At 39.0% G+C, this 21163-nt stretch overlaps 1 protein-coding gene across 4 annotated transcripts in view; it reads left to right on the top strand.

The window, feature by feature from the left end:
• Positions 1-21163, top strand: part of sdccag8 (SHH signaling and ciliogenesis regulator sdccag8) — a 415457-nt gene that overhangs the window by 317085 nt on the left and 77209 nt on the right. For all 4 annotated transcript variants that reach the window (XM_059985604.1, XM_059985603.1, XM_059985605.1 and 1 more), the window contains one exon: positions 17504-17635. In XM_059985604.1, coding sequence (XP_059841587.1) covers positions 17504-17635 — 132 coding nt within the window. The remainder of the gene's footprint in view (positions 1-17503; positions 17636-21163) is intronic.

The raw sequence follows: 21163 nt of genomic DNA, 5'->3' as shown, positions 1-21163 counted from the left end.
AAACACCCCATGCCTCTTCTTGCTCATTCTTTACTCTCTCTGTCTCTCTCTTTCTCCTATATTCCCATATGAAGTCTCACACTGCCAGGATCAACTTCCCTTTAACCATTTGGCTCTTCAGCAAAACCCTAATCACTGCCGTTCAACAACACTATAACCACTTTGCATTGAAATGGACTTTCTTTAATCTTATTTTAATTGAGTCTTCCTGTTAAAGTGTTTAATTTATGTTAATTTGTTATTCTTGTGAATGCTGCTTATATGAATCTAAGTACTTGTGATGTTGTGGCAAATAAGTATTTCATTACACCTGTGCATTTCACAAATAGCTTGACCTAGACTTTGACTTTGATACGAACACCCATAGTATCTTCAAGAGTGATGTTGCATCTTTTACAAAAGATATCCTTTCACTTCTTCTCTTCCTACCATACAGGAACCCAAACTTCCTTGCCAGCAGTTGACTTGTACTTCATCCAATCTTAGTGTATTCAGTGTTCACTGTGTGGTTTCCTTTACTTTGAAGAAACCAAATGCGATTAGGTGATCATTTTGCAGTGCACCTCCAAAGTGATTTATAGGAATGTTCCTGTTGCATCAATTCTCCATCTGACTCCCATTCTGACATCTACATCTGTGCCCTCCTGCATTGTAACAACGAAGCAGAACACCTCAGCTTCCTTATGGACACTTTTCAGGTTGCAGGACTCAATATCAAATCACCGACTTTAGGTAGTTTGCTGTTTCTTTCTTTCTGTATCAGAATTGGCCATTTCTGCCAGCCATCCTGTGATTTTAGCTGTTTTTCTCCATCTGTTAATGCAGAAAGGTGCTCAGCCTGGCTGCTGAGCACGTTTCATAACCCTACCGTAAGAAACATAACATAAGGAAATTTAATGTGCTTCTAAAGACCAAATTAATTCATTTGGTCTCACTTCATCAGAAATGTTCTCCTTATTCTACTCACCCTTGCCCCATCTTCTCTGTTACTGTTTTCTTTTCTTTCACAGTTCTGATTAAGGGTCTCGGACTTGAAATTTTAACTCTGCTTCTCTTTCCATAGATGCTGCCCGACCTGCTGATCCTTTCCAGCATTTTTCCTGCAGTTTTCTTTGATTTTCATTGGTAAAATGGAGAGAGTAATCTAGGAGTCATGGTGCATGAAATGCACGAGTATTAGCTTGCAGATACCCAAAGTAATGAGGAAGATAAATCAAATATTAGTGTTTGCTATGAAATGGAATGAGAACATAAAAAAAGTCCTGCTACAACTATACAGTACACTGGTGCAACAAGAAAGGAACACTCTCACAAGAAAGCAACACTCTCACAAGAAAGCAACATCCATCATCAAAGACCCCTATCACCTTCTTGCTACTACAAACAAGAGAAAATCTACAGATGCTGGAAATCCAAGCAACACACACAAAAAGCTAGAGGAACTCAGCAGGCCAGGGAGCATCTATGGAAAAAAGTACAGTCAACATCTCGACCCGAAACATCAACTGTACATTTTTCCATAGATGCTGCCTGGCCTGCTAAATTCCTCCAGCTTTTTGTGTTGTTTCTTACTACTATCATCGGGCAGGGGGTACAGAAGCCTTAGAACCTACACCACTAGATTCAGCAACAGTAATTACTCTACAACCATCAGGCTCCCGAACTTCATTCACGACTACTCTGAACTGACCCTATAATATACAGCGTACCCTATTTCAAAGGCTCATGTCCTCATTGATGTTTTATTTGCAAAGTTTGTCTTTCTTTGCACATTCGTGATCATCAGTATTTGTTTATGTAACATTTTTGTAAAATTCTTTTGTATTTCTTCCTTTAAATGCTTGCAGGAAAATGAATCCTAAAGCAGCATATAACATATGACTTTGATAATAAATTTACTTTGAACTTTGAACCAGATTGTGCTGCCAGCTGGACACTTGTTTTGCCCCAAACTTGCACTCTATCCTCGAGTGTTTCTTAAGTTACTGAGCCAAATACACTTTGTATCTGGGCCCTCAGCATGCCTCAGGCACTACCCCAGTCATTTGAATAGGTGGATGTATTCTGTAAAATATTCAAGACTAATGTACATTATTGGTCTGTAGTGTGGCTGAGATGTATGGGAGTCTGGCAAAAAAATACTGACATCAGCCTACCCTCTTTTCAAATGCTTTTATTTTTTCCACACCTTTGTAATGCAAGATCAATTAAATCTGGAGTAAATTAGGTTCACTAGATGTGTGTAACTGCATCAAATTGGAAAATTGGACCAGGCAATTATAGCCAGAATTCATACCCACCATAACCAGCAATTTCCCAACAAAGTTTTTTCTCGTGTATATTGGAGTTTCCAGTTCCATTTCTAACCCACTGAGTTCTACATTGGCAAGCCACTTAAGGGGCCATGGTTGATAGAAAGATATTTCATGGACCAGTTTTAAAGCCCAGAAGATTTCTCATATCCCTCCCACGGTGTTCAGACTGTTCTCAAAGTAATGAAGAGTACTCTTTGGAGAATTTATGTTATGGAATTCATTTGCTGAATTGCTTTACGTTCTCTCAGCATTCCTCCTGGCCATAAAAAGGGGAACCCTCGCCTTCAGCCTGAGGGCGCTGTACAGAAGGTGACTCCCTTCCTATTTAGGTGGCCTCCCTGGCAAGTTTTGTATCAGTAGAGGAAATAAAGCAAGTAACTTTTTAACACATTTTTGGGCTCATTGTTGGGGAGGCCTGGATCTGGTGCAAAGGCAAAGATCAAAGGGGAGAGGTGTGTGTGTTTGGGGGGGGGCGGGGGGGGGGGGTGTTGCTGTGTTTGTTTCAGTGTGTGAACTACGGTACATCCAGTTAAAAAAGAGGAACTAGCCAGATCGATCAGTGCTGCAGTGCATTTGACCCACTTAGCTCAAGCAAGTTTATGTGAGTGTCTGCTTATTTCAACAAAGCTGTGAAGGCCCAGCTCCTCTCTCACGTGTTAGCACCAAACATCAACTAATTACAGTATGTTGCTGTTCACATGAATCTGGGATGCTTAATTTAACAGTTTTTTTTAGATTGCATAACAGAGTTAAAAGCTTTATTTTGTTATCACTCATGATGAAAGGCTCTCACTGTAACATTGTGGAATAGGAAAGTTTCATGAAATAAGGCAGAGAAACAAAGAACAACATTGTTTACACACCAAGAAATTCTGCAGATGCTGGAAATCACAGGTACAAAATGCTAAAGGAACTCAGCAAGTCAGGCAGCATCCATGGAAATGAACAGTCAACGGTTTGGGCTGAGACCCTTCTTCAGGATGGGAAAGGAAGAGGGAAGGCAGAGTAAAAAGGTGGAGGGGAAGGAAAGGAGGATAGCTGGAAGGTGAAAGGTGAAGCCAGGTGGGTGGGAAAGATAAAGGGCTGGAGAAAAAGGAATCTGATAGAAGAGTGGACCATAGGAGAAAGGGAAGGAGGAAAGGGAGGTGATGGGCAGAGTGGTGAATAGAAAAAAAGGGGAGGGGAAGGGAATTTTTTTTAAACCATAAGGAGAAATAGATATTCATGCCATCAGGTTGGAGGCTACCAAGATGTTGCTCCTCCACTCTGAGGGTTCATAGCACAAGGTTCAGAATCAGATTTATTATCACCGGCAAGTGACGTGAAATTTATTAACTTAGCAGCAGCAGTTCAATGCAATACATAATATAGAAGAGGGTAAAAAAATAAATTGATCAATTATAGTATATGTATATTGGAGATCAAAAATCATGCAAAAACAGAAATAACATATTTTGAAAAACTGAAGTAGTGTTCAAGAGTTCAATGTCCATTTAGGAATCGGGTGGCAGAGAGGAAGAAGCTATTTCTGAATTGCTGAGTGTGTGCCTTCAGGCTTCTGTACCTCCTACCTGATGGTAACAGTGAGAAAAGGGCTACCCTGGGTGCTGGAGGTCCGTAATAATGGACTCTGCCTTTCTGAGACAGCGCTCCTTGAAGATGTCCTGGGTACTTTGTAGACTAGTACCCAAGATGGAGCCGACTAAATTTATGACCGTCTGCAGCTTCTTTCGATCCTGTGCAGTAGCCCCTCCCCACCCCATAGCAGACAGTGATACAGCCTGTTAGAGTGCCCTCCACGGTATATCTATAGAAGGTTCTGAGTGTTTTTATTGACATACCAAATCTCTTCAAACTCCTAATGAAGTATAGACGCTGTCTTGCCTTCTTTACAGCTGCATCTATATTTTGGGACCAGGTTAGGTCCTCAGATCTTGACACCCAGGATCTTGAAACTGCTCACTTTCTCCTCTTCTGATCCCTCTGTGAGGACTGGTATGTGTTCCTTTGTCTTACCTTTCCTGAAATCTACAATTAGTTCTTTCATCTTACAGATGTTGAGTGCCAGGTTGTTGCTCTAGCACCACTCCACCAGTTTGCATATCTTACTCCTGTACGCCCTCTCAACCCCATCTGAGATTCTACCAACAATGGTTGTATTATCAGCAAATTTATAGATGGTATTTGAGCTATGCAGTCGTGGATGTAGAGAGAACTGAGCAGTGAGCTATGCACACACCCCTGAGTTGACCGTCAGTGAGGAGGAGATGTTATCACCAATGCGCACAGATTGTAGTCTTCCGATTAGGAAGTTGAGGATCTACTCAAATTCTGGTTAGGGAGGCCATGGATCAACATGTTGGAACAGGGATGGGAATTGGAATTAAATTATTGATCCACCAGGAAGTTCCACTTTTGGCAGATGGGGTGGAGGTGTTCAATGAAGTTGTCCCCCTATTTACAACGGGTCTCACTAATGTACAGGGGGCCGCTTGGGGAACACTGGTGACCCCAGTGTGGTGAATAGAAAAAAAGGGGAGGGGCAGGTGAAATGTTGCCTCACCAAGGACTGTTTGGGGCCCTGAATGGAAGTGAGGGAGGAGGTGGATGGGTAGGTGGCCACTTTCAGGGAAGAGTGTCGGGAGGGAGATTAGTGCGGAAGGATGAATGGACAAGAGAATCACAGACGGAGTGATCTCTGCAAAAGGCAACTCTTAATTCTTTTGCTGTTGCCCTTTAAAACGAGAGTTTCTCTTTCAGAGAGTACTGCTAAATTTATCTGCAAACTGGCAGTCAATACATAAAACCAAACAAATAAGCCATTTATCAAGGCACCTCCTTGTGTTAGAACTCTGATAACTTCTCATTTCTGTGATTGCAGGAGAAAGTAAATCTCTAGGTGATTCTTTGCATTGACCAAGAAGCTCAGGGAATATAATTGAAACAAACCATTGAAAAGAAGAGGATGAAAGAATATGTAATCCTCAACTGAGTTGTTTCCCTGGTTGATAAATAGGCTATTAGTTTGATATTGGTTTATTATTGTCACATCTACTGAGCCCCAGCGACCTTGAACACAGATCCTGCACCATCAGGTACAGGAAGTTCTTGCCCCTGAACCTTCAGGATCTTGAACCAGAGTGGATAACTTCACTCACCCCAACAACAAACTGGTTCCACAACCGATGGACTCACCTTCAAGGACTCTACAACTCATGTCCTCAGTTTTTTTTTTATGTGTGTTTATTATTATCATGATTAACATGAGCTGTACAGTTTGTCACATTTGGCACTTTGGTTGTTTGTCTGTCTTTATTGTGTACAGCTCTTCATTGATTCAATTGTGTTTCATTGTATTTACTGTGAATGCCAACAAGAAAATGAATCTGAAAGTTGTATATGTTGACATATATGTACTTTGTTAAGTTGACTTTGAACTTTGAGGTACAGTGAAACTCTTTGTATGCCACCTAGGCATAATTTCACATGAACGTAGACTGAGGTGGAAAAACAGAAAACAATGTGTTATATTTACAGAGAAAGTGCAGTGCAAATACTGTAATGAGATAGGTCGAAAGGTTAAGAGTTCATAAGATATAGGAGCAGAATTAGGCCTTTTGGTCCTGTGGTGAACTATGTGCCTGTCGGGACACGCCCCTGCTGACTGCTCCTGTGGCTCCTCCCACAGGCCCCTGTATAAAGGAGACCTGCGGCCTGAAGCTCGGCCTCAGTCTCCAAGACCTTGTATGATAGACACTCACTCCTGGTTCCTTCTTCCAGTCAATAAAAGCCGATATCTCGCCTACGTCTCAGTGTGAGTTATTGATGGTGCATCAGGTCCATCAAACCTGCTCCAGCAAGCATTCCTGGTTGATAATTTTCTATTTTTTTCTCAATCCTTTCTCCCCATGACCTATCTTTTGCTTCCTTCACTTCTTAAAGAGGAGTGTTATATTTGTGATATTCCAGTCCTCTGACAGTCCCTGATTCCAGCGATTCTTGGAAGATTACTGCTAATGCATCCATAATCTACCTTTTTTAGAACTCTGATAACTTGTCCTTCTGGTCCAGGTGATTTATTCACCTTCAGACTTTTCAGCTTTCTCACCACCCTCTGCTTAGTAATTACCACTACACTCACTGTCTTCTCTTTTAATTTTACTCTGCCCTTGACATCCCTCATCAGACCTGGTTGCTTCATCCTTCCCTTAGTAGCGTCTTCTTTGATTTGAAATTCTGTGACGTGTACCAAATTGCTCCAAGTAACTCATGCCATTGCCAGTCAACTCTGGCCAGCTCCTCACTCATGTAACTCTTCACTTTTTACTCAACTGTAATGCTATTACATCTGATTTCTGCTTCTCTCTCTTAATTTGTCAGGTGAATTCTATCATACTATGGTCACTACCTCCTAAGGGTTCCTAATCAAGTCACCTCATAACACAACAAATCCAGCAGTGCCTGTTCCCCAGTGGGCTCTACCACAAACTGCTCTAAAAAGTCATTGTGTAGGCATTCCATCAATTATTTTCCTTGGTGTCTACTACCAACCTGATTCTCCCAGTCTACCTGCAGCTTGAAGTCCCCTATAATCGTTGCTTTTCTTACAATCCTTTGGTGTACTTTGTACTCCATGTCTAGACTAGAGCGGCATGGTAGCACAGCAGTTAGCCCAACATTATTACAGTACCAGTTATCAGCAATCAGGGTTCAATTTCCATCGTTGCCTGTAAGGTGTTTGTATGTTCTCCCTGTGACCACATGGATTTCCTCCGGGTGCTCCAGTTTCCTCCCACATTCCAAAGACACAGGTTTGGGTTAGCAAGTTGCAAGCTTGCTATGGTGGTGCTGTAAGCATGGCGACCCTTACAGGCGGCCCCAGCACGGTCGTGACACAAATGAGACCATTTCACTGTATGTTAACTACTAAGGCCTTACATAACTCCATCTTTACCTTTATGGTAACAATATCTTTTTGCCTTTGCAGTTCCTCAATTCTATGCACAAAGGTTCTAGGTCTTCTGATCCTATATTGCTTTGTGCTAATTGAAATTATCGATTTAATTTCTATTTTTACCAGTAAGATCTCTCTGCTCGCCTGCCTCTCTTTTTAGTCGGAAGAGTATCTTTTGATGTTTAGCTACCAGCTATGATGGTCTTTTGTCCATATTCTGAGCTGCCCACAACATATTTTGATTTGCTCCATAAACTCATTACCTTGCTTTGTATACTGTGTGCATTCAAATAAACACCTTGCTTCTGCTTTTTAATTTTGTCTCTAACTGCCCACATTCCCTCAACAGAACCTCTTTCATTGTTCCCCCAATACATTGGTAACCACGTGGTCCTTGACAATTGGATCTTTCCCCTCCCACTCCAAATTCCTCTGCAGGCCTGATGAGACATCACCAGGCATATAGCAAAGTCGACAGGAATTTCAATCATGGGGTTCATCGTGTAGCATGTAAGATGTTTATTCAAGAGTCTAATACAGTGCAGTACAAGATTTTGCTGATAGAATGGACCATAAAATGCAACTGTACGAACATTAATAAAGATATAAAAAAGAAATGTAAACCATTGCCATCATTGGAGAAATAGTTGTATGAGTCTAGCTTTCTAAGAAATAAGTTAACATGAACTCAGAAAAGGAAGAACCCATTTTTAAAAGCAATAACTGCTTTGAACCACATTATCAACTTCTTGCTTAGTTTATTCAGGAAGCATTTTATCCTGTTCCCTATGACTGACCTATAAAAGTAAAACTGTACAAATCCTAAAGGTATGTACAAGTTGTGCATGCAAGCTTGACTTCAACATTTTAAGAGACATTTGCATAGATCCATGTATGGTAGGGGTAATGAGGGCTATGGTCCTAGTGCAGGTTGATGGGAGTAGGCAGTATAAATGAACACAAAGTACACTGCAGATGCTGTGGTCAAATCAACATGTACAAGCTAGCTGGAGGAACTCAGCAGGTCGGGCAGCATCAGTTGACTGCTTGTTTCAAGTTCCTCCAGCTTGTTTGTACGTGTTGAGGCTGTATAAATGATTTGGCATGGACTAGATGGACTGAAGGACCTCTTTCTGTGCTGTACTTTTCTATGATTCTACAAACCCCATTTCCAGAAAAGTTGGGATATTTTCCAAAATGCAATAAAAACAAAAATTTGTGATATGTTAATTCATGTGAACCTTTATTTTACTGACAAAAGTACAAAGAAAAGATTTTCAGTAGTTTTACTGACCAATTTAATTGTATTTTGTAAATGTACACAAATTTAGAATTTGATGACTGCAACACACTCAACAAAAATTGGGACAGAGGCATGTTTACCATTGTGTTACATCACCTTTCCTTTTAATAACACTTTTTAATCGTTTTGGAACTAATTGTAGCAGATTTGCAATTAGAAATTTTGTCCATTCTTGCTTAATATAAGACTTCAGCTGCTCAACAGTCCATGGTCTCCGTTGTCTGATTCTCCTCTTCATGATGCGCCATACATTTTCAATAGTAGATGGATCTGGACTGGCAGCAGGCCAGTCAAGCACACGCTCTCTGTGTCTACAAAGCCACCCTGTTGTAGCCCGTGCAGAATGTGGTCTGGCATTGTCCTGCTGAAATAAGCATGGACGTCCCGGGAAGAGACGTCGCCTTGATGGCAACATTTGTCTCTCTAAAATCCTAATATATGCCTCAGAGTCAATGGTACCTTCACATAAATGCAACTCACCCATGCTGTGGGCACTGATGCACCCCCATACCATCACAGATGCTGACTTTTGCACCTTTCGCTGATAACAATCACGATAGTCGTTTTCATCTTTGGCACAGAGAACTCGACGCCTGTATTTTCCGAAAACTAGCTGAAATGTGGACTCATCTGACCATAGCACACGGTTCCACAATCTTTTGGTCCATCTGAGATGAGCTCAGGCCCAGAGAACTTGCCGGCATTTCTGCATAGAGTTGATGTATGGCTTCCTCCTTGCATAATACAGTTTCAGGTTGCATTTCTGGATGCAGTGATGGACTGTGTTAAGTGACAATGGTTTTCCGAAGTACTCCTGAGCCCAGGTGGCTATAATTGTCACAGTAGCATGATGGTTTCTTAGGCAGTGCCGCCTGAGGGCTCGAAGATCACGCGCATTCAACAGTGGTTTCCGACCTTGCCCTTTACGCACTGAGCTGTCTCTGAATTCTCTGAATCTTTTCATAATATTATGTACTGTAGATGTTGAAAGACCTAAATTCTCTGCAATCTTGCATTGAGAAATGTTCCTTTTGAACTGCCTAACAATTCTCTCACGAATTTTGCCACCACCCATCCTTGCTTGCGAAGACTGAGCCTTTGATGGACACTACTTTTATACCCAGTCATGATACCTCACCTGCTACCAATTAGCCTGCTTAATGTGGAGTCTTCGAAACCGGTGTTACTTGAATAGTCTGTGCACTTTTCAATCTTATTTTAACTCTGTCCCAACTTTTGTTAAGTGTGTTGCAGCCATTAAATTCCAAATTTGTGTATATTTACAAAATACAATTAAGTTGGTCAGTAAAACTATTGAAAATCTTTTCTTTGTACTTTTGTCAGTTAAATAAAGGTTCACGTGAATTAACATATCACAGATTTTTGTTTTTATTGCATTTTGGAAAATATCCCAACTTTTCTGGAAATGGGGTTTGTATATCAGCTAGCATATAATAGTCAATATGGAATGGGAAACAGAGTACTTAAAGAAAGTTGAATGTGATCAGAATTGTTACTCTAATTTTGTAATTGTACAAAAGTCCAGGATACAGGAACGATAGAAGCTTGTGAATTCCAAAACAAAATTCCAAAAGACTCAGGAAATGCTATTAACAATTTCCAAAATAATTTGCATTAGAATCAGAATCACTTTATTGCCAGTATGTGAAACGTACCAGAATTGGTTGCAGTTGGTGCCAAGCATAAAGCACAGAACAATACCATAACAGACAACACAACAGCAACCAGCATTTTACAAGACAATAGTGCAAACAGACATGAGCAATCAACAATTAGCAGAATGGTCACGTGCAAATGTCACTAATCAAACAAATAAATGTGAACATATGAACCAATTAAATAATTATCAACAGAACAAGGTGAGCAGGAAAGGACATTTAATGGATGTTGTGCAAGGACAATTAGGATATTACTCTTGAGTGAGTTTTGTTGAGAAGCTACAGGTAAAAAGCTTTGGAGATGGTAATAGACTGGTAGCACTTCGGTGAATAGATGACTGCTAGGGTGGGTGCAGTCAGCAGTAATTTTTTTTCAGCTCTTTGCTCTGGCGGTTAACATGACTTCTAATAAATGTAGCTGACAGCCAATGATCTTCTCCGCTGAGTGGACCACTCACTGCAACCTGAAGTTGGAGAGGGTGGAGGTAGCGGGAAACTAAACGGTGATGGAGGTGGTCACACCTCTCTCAATGATGGCTCGGATACATATAATACATTCATACAATTAAACAGATGTTACCAAAGAAATGTATTACTGATACACTGTTTTGTATATTAGTTAAAAAAATGCCATGTGTGAAATCATAAGAAACAAACTAATAAGAGCTTTTAGAAAGTGAATGGGCAGCAAAAGATTCGCTCTTGGTGTAGAGAAGCAACAAAGAGCAAATTTTTGGATACAGTTAGAATACTGGGCTTAAAACATCTGGCCCATGTAAACTGTGCAGTGCAAAGTAATGAGTTTAATGTAAAAGGATAAGACGTAAGCAATGACAAGAAAAGCTTAGTCTACTGAGTCCAAAAAGGAACTATCAATGAAGCCTAATGTGAAGCAAAGTATAAAGCACTTCAATGAGTCTATGAGAAAATTTAGCCAAAACAGCCCCAGGGATTCATTCCTGCTTCAATGTTTTCTTAGAACTTTGCTCTAAATGTATTACATTAGAGAGTTAAAACTATGTTAATGTGTACGTGACTAATCTCCAGTGATGATAAGCAAACAAATTAACAGCATCAGAGAAATTTGACCAGCAGATAGTAAACTTCAATCTTCATCATGGTTGACAACATTTAAACACTAATATTCAGTATATGAATAATTAATAAACAAGCTTAACTACTGAAGTCAATGTTACTGAAGTAATTCTGTTCTCATAATAATTTGGCAATGCACAGAAACTCTGAACAAATTTACAGTTGAGGTTAATATCTGATTGATTGAAATTGATAAGATTAATTTAGAGTGACCCTCCTCACACACTTGACAAATTAACAGCATTAGCAGCCAACATCTTGAACAGTATAATCTGTTCGCTTATAGTAACTTTTTCTGATCTAATATGTAATCTCACATGCTGCACGGATGAACAGGTTCCCTGTCTCTCTGGAAGCATGGTGTTAATCTTCTGAGACGTTAAAGTGATGAACCGCCATCTGTAGAGGTGATATTCATTCCTCCTGGATCCTCTGCTCCTGGGAAAATTCACCTTCTCTGTTTGCTGTATCTAGGCTATGTGGTTTAATTCTCACCTTCTTTAATCTGATGGAAATTTATGTTTATGCATATAAGTTACACCCCTGTATCAAATTTATATAATTTCTGAATTTGAACTAATGTAACTTTCCCCTGTGTCTCACCCTTCTCTTTCTATTACTGACTCCACTCTGAGAACATGATGGTTAAGATGATCTAGTTGAGAAGTTAATGTCAAGTGATTCTGTCCCATCGATGATAAATTATAAGTATAGATCTGTCTGAATGGGAGCTGTTTGGTTTCAATTTTATCAACCCTTCTTTTAAATTTTTGACATAATTTGAGACTTTTCAAATCAGCTTGTCACATTTAGCAGTTTCATATAATTTTGCCTAAAACTTTCAAAGCATTAATCAGGTTCTGACTTGGTTGACAAGAATATAATTTATAACCACTCTAAAAATTAATTATAATGTACAATTTCAATTGGAAAACCTATATTATTTTCTTTGCACAAAGAATTATTATGGTCTATCAGTATATATTGTTTCTTTAGTGCTCAACATATCTAGCCTAATGTTTATAAGACCATAACATATAGGAGCAGGATTAGCCATTCAGCCAATCAAGACTGCTCTGCCATTCCATCATGCTGATTTATTATCCCTCTCTACCCCAGTCTCCTGCCTTCACCCCATAACCTTTCATGCCCTGACTAATCAAGAACCTGTCAACCTCCAATGACTTTACCTCCACAGCCTTCTATGTCAAATTCCACAGATTCATTATCCTCTTGCGAAAGAAGTTCCTCCTCATCACTGTTCTAAATAGAAGTCCCTCCACTCTGAGGCTGTGCCCTCTGGTCCAAGACTCCCCCACTATAAGAAACAGCTTTTCCATATCCAGTCTATCTAGATTTTTCAATATTTGATCGGTTTCAGTGAGATCCCCCCATCATTCTTCTAAACTTCAGTGAGTACAGGCCCAAGGCCATCAAACACTCCTCATACACTAGCCACTTCATTCCTGGAATAATTCTTGTGAACCTCCTCTAGTCACTCACCAATGCCAACACATCTTTTCTTAGTTAAATATCATACCATGGTTGTATGACATATTAGAAACTAGTCAGCTAAGTCAAATTATTAAACTGAGCTATTAAAACCAAAGCTTCACATCATCATAAAAGTTTTCTCCCCTGATCTAGACCTCCTCTAACTGATAGCCTCATCACTGCAACGTAGACTCTTTAAACTACTTTTTATAATGCTATTTACATTGTAAATACATGTGGTATTTATGCACATTTTATTCCATATCTGTCCTTTAATCTCTAACTTTTAAAACCTTTAGCTTTTAAAAATTATATAATATATATATTAATGTTAATATAATTATTTATTCTTTATAATTGTTAATTTTTTTGTTGCATGTCATGCCTACATACCACAGCAAATTCCTAATACATGTAAATGTATGTATATGCCGAATATGGTTCATGCATTAGGATTCTTTTGATCCTAAGTCAGGTTTTCTGTCTTTTATCTTGATTGTGCCATCAAGAGAGATGAGATCACCTGGAAGAAAAATTGACGCCTAGAAATAATCTGAAATACTGAAGTTGGTATATCTGATTTGATAATGATAAAAATAGAACTTGAAATGCAGCAGACACTTATAGTAAGTTTAACTTTGTTCCTAATGCTGATTAAGATATTTTTATTACCCACTTTGACATGTATTTGGAAGGATAGTGATGGCTTTCTCCTGAAGTAATACAGACTAATTGTCTGGATGACGAGTGAGGGCATTGATAATTTGAAACTGGTGGTGAGCTCTAGGTGGTGGAAAGAGGTGGAGAGCCAGAGTGACATCTAAAAGCTTGACACTATCCTGGATAAGGCAATATAGTGCAGTCCTTAGTGCCCAAAATCATGTAAATTATTGGAATTACACACAGGACTCTCATGCAGCAACAATGAACTGGACTCTGAGATGATCTTCCCATGTGACAATGTTTACCTCCTAATTTTCTAAGTGGTTGCAGTTTTTGAAATAGATTGGGCAATTTGATCTACCATAGGCTCCAGTTTTTCAACGTTCAAAGTAAATTTATTGTCAAAGTACATATATGCCACCATATACAACCCTGAGATTTGTTTACTTGCAGGCATATTCAGTGAATCCAAGAAACATAATAGAATCAATGAAAGACAATGAGCAAAAGATAAGCAAACTGTGCAAATACAAAAGAAAAAAAAGAAAGAATAATTATAAATAAATAAGCAATAAATATCAAGAACATGAGATTAAGAGTTCTAAAAAGTGAGTCCATAGGTTGTGGGAACAGTTCAGTGCTTCCACAACCTTTGTAGTGGAGTGTACAGTACCTCTGTAGTGGAGAATATAAATATTGATTTCAGAGGCAGGGTTACTGATCAATTATTCTTCCTGAATGATGTTGAAGTCCAAAATATTTGAAAAATATCAAAACATTAAGCTCTTGACATGGAGTCTGTACCTTTATTCTGCAGTCACACCATTGATATGACTTGTGCAGGAAGTTTATGGGGATGTTGATGGGAAGAGTACCTAGGTGACTGTCAGGAGATGCAGCTGGTTTCCACTCAATGGGACTCATCATTAGCTGGCATTGATATGGCTCAATTGTGACATATAATTACTGTCCAAGTCTGAATGCTATTCATTTCTTGCTGTACTCCTCACTGGCAGGAGTTATGGAAGTAAATGTACATTGTAGAATCATCAGAAAATAGACTCACTCATAACCTTAGAAAAAGGGAAAAGCCAAAAAAAACTCCCTTAAAGAAGCTGGTGACTATGATCGGCCTCCTACAAAAATAACCACTTACAGGAATATACCCAAAAACACAAAGATTTCCCTTCAAGACCAATGTTTAGTTTACTTCTGCAAGTCAGCCTGAGTAATGCTCAGTCAAAAGCTGCCTTGTTGATAAATGAAATACTCCTGGCAATTCTCACATTTTCTAACTTTGGTAAATTTGAAATCATCCAAAGGCCATTGTTTCCGTATATGTCTCATTGTATACTATGATTAATCATATTCCCTTTTCTTTAAAAGTGCTGTATACACTGCCTATAAAAAGTATTCACTCCCCCCCCCCCCGGAAGTTTTCACGCTTTACTGTTTTACAATATTGAATCACAATGGCTTTAATTTGGCTTTTATGACACTGCTCAACAGAAAAAGACTCCTTTGTGTCAAAGTGAAAACATGTCGACAAAATGATCTAAATTAATGACAAATATAAAACACAAAATAATTGATTGCATAAGTATTCACCACCTTTAATATAACACACTAAATCATCACTGATGTAGTCAATTGGTTTTAGAAATCACATAGTTAGTTAAATGGAGATTACAATGTACAGTTAAGGTACTTCAATCAATTGCAGTAAAAATACACCTGTTATCTGGAAGGTCCAACTGCTGGTGAGTCAGTATCCTGGTAAAGACTACACCATGAAGACAAATGAGCACTCTAAGCAACTCCGCAAAAAGGTCATTGAAAATCACAAGTCAGGAGATGGATACAAGAACATTCCCAAGTCACTAAATATCCTTTGGAGTACAGATAGGTCAATCATCAAAAAATTGAAAGAATATGGCAGAGCTGTACATCTGCCTAGAGCCAGGCCATCCTCAAAAACTGAGTGACCATGTAAGAAGAGGATTACTCAAGGAGGCCTCCAAGACACCTATGACAACGCTGGAGGAGCTACAAGCTTCAGTGGCTGACATGGGGGAGACTGCGTGTATAACTGTTGTTTGGGTGCTTCACCAGTCGCAGCTTTATGGAAGAATGGCAAAGGGAAAGCCACTGTTGAAAAATAATCACATGAAATCTCGGCTAGAGTTTGCCAGAAGGCATGTGGGAGACTCTGAAGTCAGCTGGAAGAAGGTTCTATGGTCTGATGAAACCAAAATTGAAATTTTTGGCCATCAGACTAAATGCTGTGTTCGCGAAGAAAAAGAATTTCAGGATGTATATTGTATACATTTCTCTGACATTAAATATACCTATTGAACCTAATCAAAACACTCCATCCCTACCATGAAGCATGCTGGTGGCTGCATCATGCTGTGGGGATGCTTCACTACAGCAGGCCCTGGAAGGCTTATGAAGATAGAGGGTAAAATGAACGCAGCAAAATACAGGCAAACTTGGAGGAAAACCTGATGCAGTCTGCAAGAGAACTACAATTTGGGAGGTTTGCTTTCAAGCAAGACAAAGACCCCGAACATAAAGCCAAAGCTACACAGGAATGGCTTAAAAACAACAAAAGTTAGTGTCCTGGAGTGTCCAGGTCAGAGTCCAGAGCACAATCCAATTGAGAATTTGTGGCTAGACTTGAAAAGGACTGTTCATTTACAATCCCCATGCAATCTGGCAGAGCTTGAGCAGTTTTGTAAAGATGAATGGGGCAAAATTGCAGTGTCTAGATATGTAAAGCTGATAGAGACTTATCCGCACAGGCTCAAAGGGTGTAATTGCTGCCAAAGGTGCATCTACTAAAAACTGACTTGAAGGTGATGAGTAATTATGCAATCAGTTATTTTGTATTTAATAATTGCAATAAATTTAGACCAATTTGTAGAAATTCGTTTTCACTTTGACGTGAAAATTCTTTTCTGTTGGTTAGTGTCAAAAAAGCAAAATTAAATCCACTGTGATTCAATGTTGTAAAACAATAAAACATGAAAACTTCCAAGGGCGTGGGTGAATGTGTTTTATAGCCACTGTAAATACACATTGCTGTTGTTGCTATAACATCTCTTCATAGCATGGTCAAATCAGAATCAGATTTAATATCACCGGCATATGTTGTGAAATTTGATGTTTTGTGGCAGCATTACATTGTGATATGTAATTTTAAAAACTATAAAAGAATTACATACAATTTAATTAAGTAATGCAAAAAGAGAGTTTAAAAAAAGAAAAAAGATAGTGAGTTAGTGTACATGAGTTCATTGTCCATTCAGAAATCTGATTGTGGTGAGGAAGAAGCTGTTCCTAAAACATTGAATGTGTGTTTTCGCACTCCTGTACCACCTCCTTGATGGAAGCAACAAGAAGAGGGCATGTCCTGAGTGTTGGGGGTCCTTAATGATGGAAATCACCTTTTCGAGGCTTCGCCTTTTGATAACACCCCCAACACTGAAGAGGCTAGTGAACATTATGGAGCTGGCTGAACTTTCACCCCTCTGCAGCTTTTTCCAATCCTATGCAGTGGCTCCTCCATACCAGATGGCAATACAACCAGTTGGCATGCTCTACATAGAACATCTGTAGAAATGTGTACAAGTCTTTTATGACGTACCAAGTAACCTCATATTCCTAATGAAATATAGCTGCTTTTGAGCCTTCTTTATAATTGCATCAATATGTTGAGCTCAAGGTAGATCTTCAGAGATGTTGATACCCAGCAACTTGAAACTGCTCACACTTTCCATTGCTGACAAGGACTGGTGTGTGTTCCCTTGATTTCCCCTTCCTGAAGTTTACAATCAATTCCTTAGTCAAATATTTCAGACATTTTGTAATTAATATTGTATCTTCTCATTCCTCCTCTCTTTGTTTTTTACCATGATGATGTTTAGTGCACAGATGCTATTTTTTAATCCTTGTTTGCCCTCTCCTGATTTCTCATCTGCTAAATTATGTATTCTAGAGCAGAGGTTGGACAACTTTGCCAGGAGAATGAATACTTGCAGGAAAGGCTGGAGAAACTGCAAGCAAGAAATGATGAAATGGAAAACCAGTGTATCCAGCACGGAACAATGCATGAAAGAATGAAACAGAGGTATTTAGCATTTCCACACTATTTGTTGAGAGGTCTTAATCTGAATTTATTTACCAGCATTTTCTCTACTTTGAGTTGATGGGAAAATGCATTCTTATGATAGAGTACAAGTCTAGTTCAATGCAATAGAATGCTTCGATGTGTAGTTACAAACAGTTAACTTTTATTTGAAGCCTCATAGAGAAAAAAGACTGAACACTTCTGATTAATGAAATCTCTAAGAAAGCATAGAACCCAGATAATTATACACAATGACTTTGATTATATATAAATTCTGGTCTCAACATACACCTTTGAGTGTCATTAGTAAATCATTCTGACTAAATATACATTTTAAAATGTTGTAACATGAAATGAAGTTTGAAAATTATATTCTTCAAAATGTCATATGCATTAAGATTGATTATGACAACTACAGTTTAGGGTTTCAGTCACTGGACATTGAAACAGATATGGCTTATTTTATTTCTTTCCAGTGCTTATTTTTTAAAGAAAGCGCATATTTTAAGAACATAATTGCTTCTTAATGTACTTTTGTTGATCTTAGACTTCCTTCATTTAGCATCAAGCTGTTTCTGGACAGCTACTCATTATGACTGTTGCAATAAGACTGCCTAGACTGGTAAAATACAGTCACAATAGGGTTCTGTTCTGAGGACTGTTCAGAAATGCAGCCACCCAGTAAAATACTTAAATAAAAACATAGACCAAAGGCAACCTGTACTTAAACCAAGGCATTTAGCTCAACTATTCAGATGTCTCTGCAAGATGCATCGATATTGCCATGGACCGAGTTTCCATGCAGTGGAAGATGTCCACAGCCAGTAAGTCTATCCTAGCAGTCTCAAAAATGTTCATTTCTATTTAAGGGCAGTACATGCCAGGCACATGTAATCCAGGGAAGACCTGCAATGTAAGAGTCCAATCACAAACAAGAGAAAATCTGCAGATGCTGGAAATCCAAGCAGCACACATGAAATGCTGGAGGAACTCAGCAGCCCAGACAGCATCTATGGAAAAGAGTTCAGTCGATGTTTTGTGCAGAAATCCCTCACTAGGATGGAAACATTGACTGGACTTTTTTCCATAAATGCTGCCTGGCCTGCTGAGTTCCTCCGGCATTTTATGTGTGTCACTATAATGTAAGACATCTGTTTTCTTCCCTCTACATGTAATTCCTGTTAATACAATTCCTGTCAATATCTCAACAAGATGTCCCCTCCTTCTCATATACTCCTAACCTATTCAACCTTCCCTATAATTTGGGTCCTCACCTCTCAGTAATATCCTTATAAATTTTCTACACTCTTTCAAATGTAATGATATCTTTCCTGCAGGTACTGTTGATGACCAGAACTGGACACAGTACTCTAAGTTTAGCATTATCAACATCTTGTACAACTTCAACAGAACATCCCAGCTCCAGTACTCTCTACCCTAATATATGAAGGCCAAGTTTTCTTTACAATCCTATCTACCTGTGATTCCACTTTCAAGGAACTATGGATCTGTATTAACAAATCCCCTTGTTCTCCTGCATTCCTCAGTGCTCTAATTTGCACTGTGTAAGTCCTATCCTGGTTTGTCCTGCCCCAGTAATAAATAATTTGAATTTCTTAGTGGATTCTGATGCATGTGCAGATGAATAACTTTGTGTCATGCAAAATTGCGATACAGAGCATCTTCTAGGTACATGCTCACTCCCCTCCCCATTTCTGCATGAGGTTACCTGTGCTATATTTTCTCCATCTTTGCTTTGTGGTAACCTTCAACTCAATATCTGTAAATCAGTTATCAGAGCCATATAACGATTTTCAGTGTTTTACAGTATAACCAGTGAATCACTTATTGTGTAGGAAGCTGAACAGTATTACCTTATCTCACCTCCATATTGCTTAATAATATCATAGAACTAGGCTCAGTGACCAGTATCAGAAAGTGGCAAGGCAAGATTACAGCATATAATCAATGTACTACCGTTAAACCTGCAGCACTTTGCTATAATATGAGCTCATGGTTTTTGGCGTTCACCAAGGTTGGCTGCTGTGGCACGAGGTAGCAGTTTTTTTTTGTGTGGGATACTTCACTATACTATTTGCTTACATAGGTTATGAGTCTTCCCTGAATTATTTCCAAAGCGTTACTTTGCCATTTTACTCTTGTTGAAACATGCACTGAACATTACTCCAGTATGTTATTAGATCATTTAGGTCTTATTCAGAACCAACTCAGCAGTGCAGCTTTGCAGGATTTGAGGAATTAGTAAAAGCTTGCAGTCAGCTCACTACCTTCCTACGTTAAATGAATCCAATGCCCCAATTTCAGCTGGTGATCACTTTCTGCAAACACAATATCTCTACCTAGTAAATATAGCAAGCACCTTCTCTCAGCCTCCATCCTTGTGAAAATAGTTATAAACTATCACCGAAGAATTGCCATTAAAATTGGAGCTGTGTTTTTAAAAGCTGGGGGAATTCACTGAAAGGTAGTCAATGAATTTGCTCATCTCCACAATGGTACATGTGTCATACCGTGTCAGTTCTTGCTCTGAAGGACTGACATGGTGCAACAAAACATGTATTATATAAATTCGTCGTCTATGTGCCAGGTATGAATGACAGGCAATTTTGTGTAAAAGTATTGGGCAAAACTTACTGCTAAAGGGTCGTTTGTTGTCAATTTGCACTGAATTTACACTAAATCTAAATTTACTCGGCAAGGTCTGGTACAACGCTTGTTTGCATGGGGGCAATGATTTATCGTTAGCAGATGGAGAGATAGAACAGACTCTATCCCTAGCTACAAACTTGAAACATTGAAAATCATTAAATTATTCAAAAACTACAAAAATTGAATTAATAAAACATCTAGAGAAGGTTAGACATTATTAAACATTAAAATAAAGGAAAAGTCCACAAGAATCAAAAAGGGCTTCAATGTTAAGAGATAGTTTCCCTTTGCCAAAGAGTCTGAACTGGGAGTTTGATCACATATTAAGTGGTCATTCAGTTTAAATAAGATCAGATGAAACTTCTTCATCTGGAAAGTTGTGGATATTTGGCATTCAGTATCCTAGAGAGCTGAAAATATTTAGACATTCCGTAAAGGTTAATTCGTAGATTGTGGTGGGTGGGGAAGACAAATTTAATGTTAGCATTCATTTCAAAGGACTAGAAGGATGTAACATTGAGGCTTTATAAGGAAATACACAGAGGATGCTGGCGGAATCAGCAGGCTAGACAGCATCCGGTCAGACATTTCATGCTGAGATCCTTCATCAGGACTAGAAAGGAAGGTAGGGAGTCAGGGTATGAAGGTGGGGAGGAAGAAGTACAAAATAGTAGGTGATAGGTGAAACTGGGAGAGCAGGAGGGGAGAAGGTGAGGTAGAGAGCTAGGATGTTGATTGCTGAAAGAAATTAAGGGCTGGAGAGGGGGGAATCTGATAAGAGATAAAGCTTTCCAGTCCACAACACCACCATCTTTGTGTGTTTGGTTCTTAGTGACAGCCAGAATCTGTTACCACAGT

The sequence above is a fragment of the Hypanus sabinus genome, chromosome 12 (genome assembly GCF_030144855.1).
Source record: "Hypanus sabinus isolate sHypSab1 chromosome 12, sHypSab1.hap1, whole genome shotgun sequence".
In the NCBI taxonomy this organism is placed as follows: Eukaryota; Metazoa; Chordata; class Chondrichthyes; order Myliobatiformes; family Dasyatidae; genus Hypanus; species Hypanus sabinus.
This window is presented reverse-complemented; position numbering and strand designations above follow the sequence as displayed.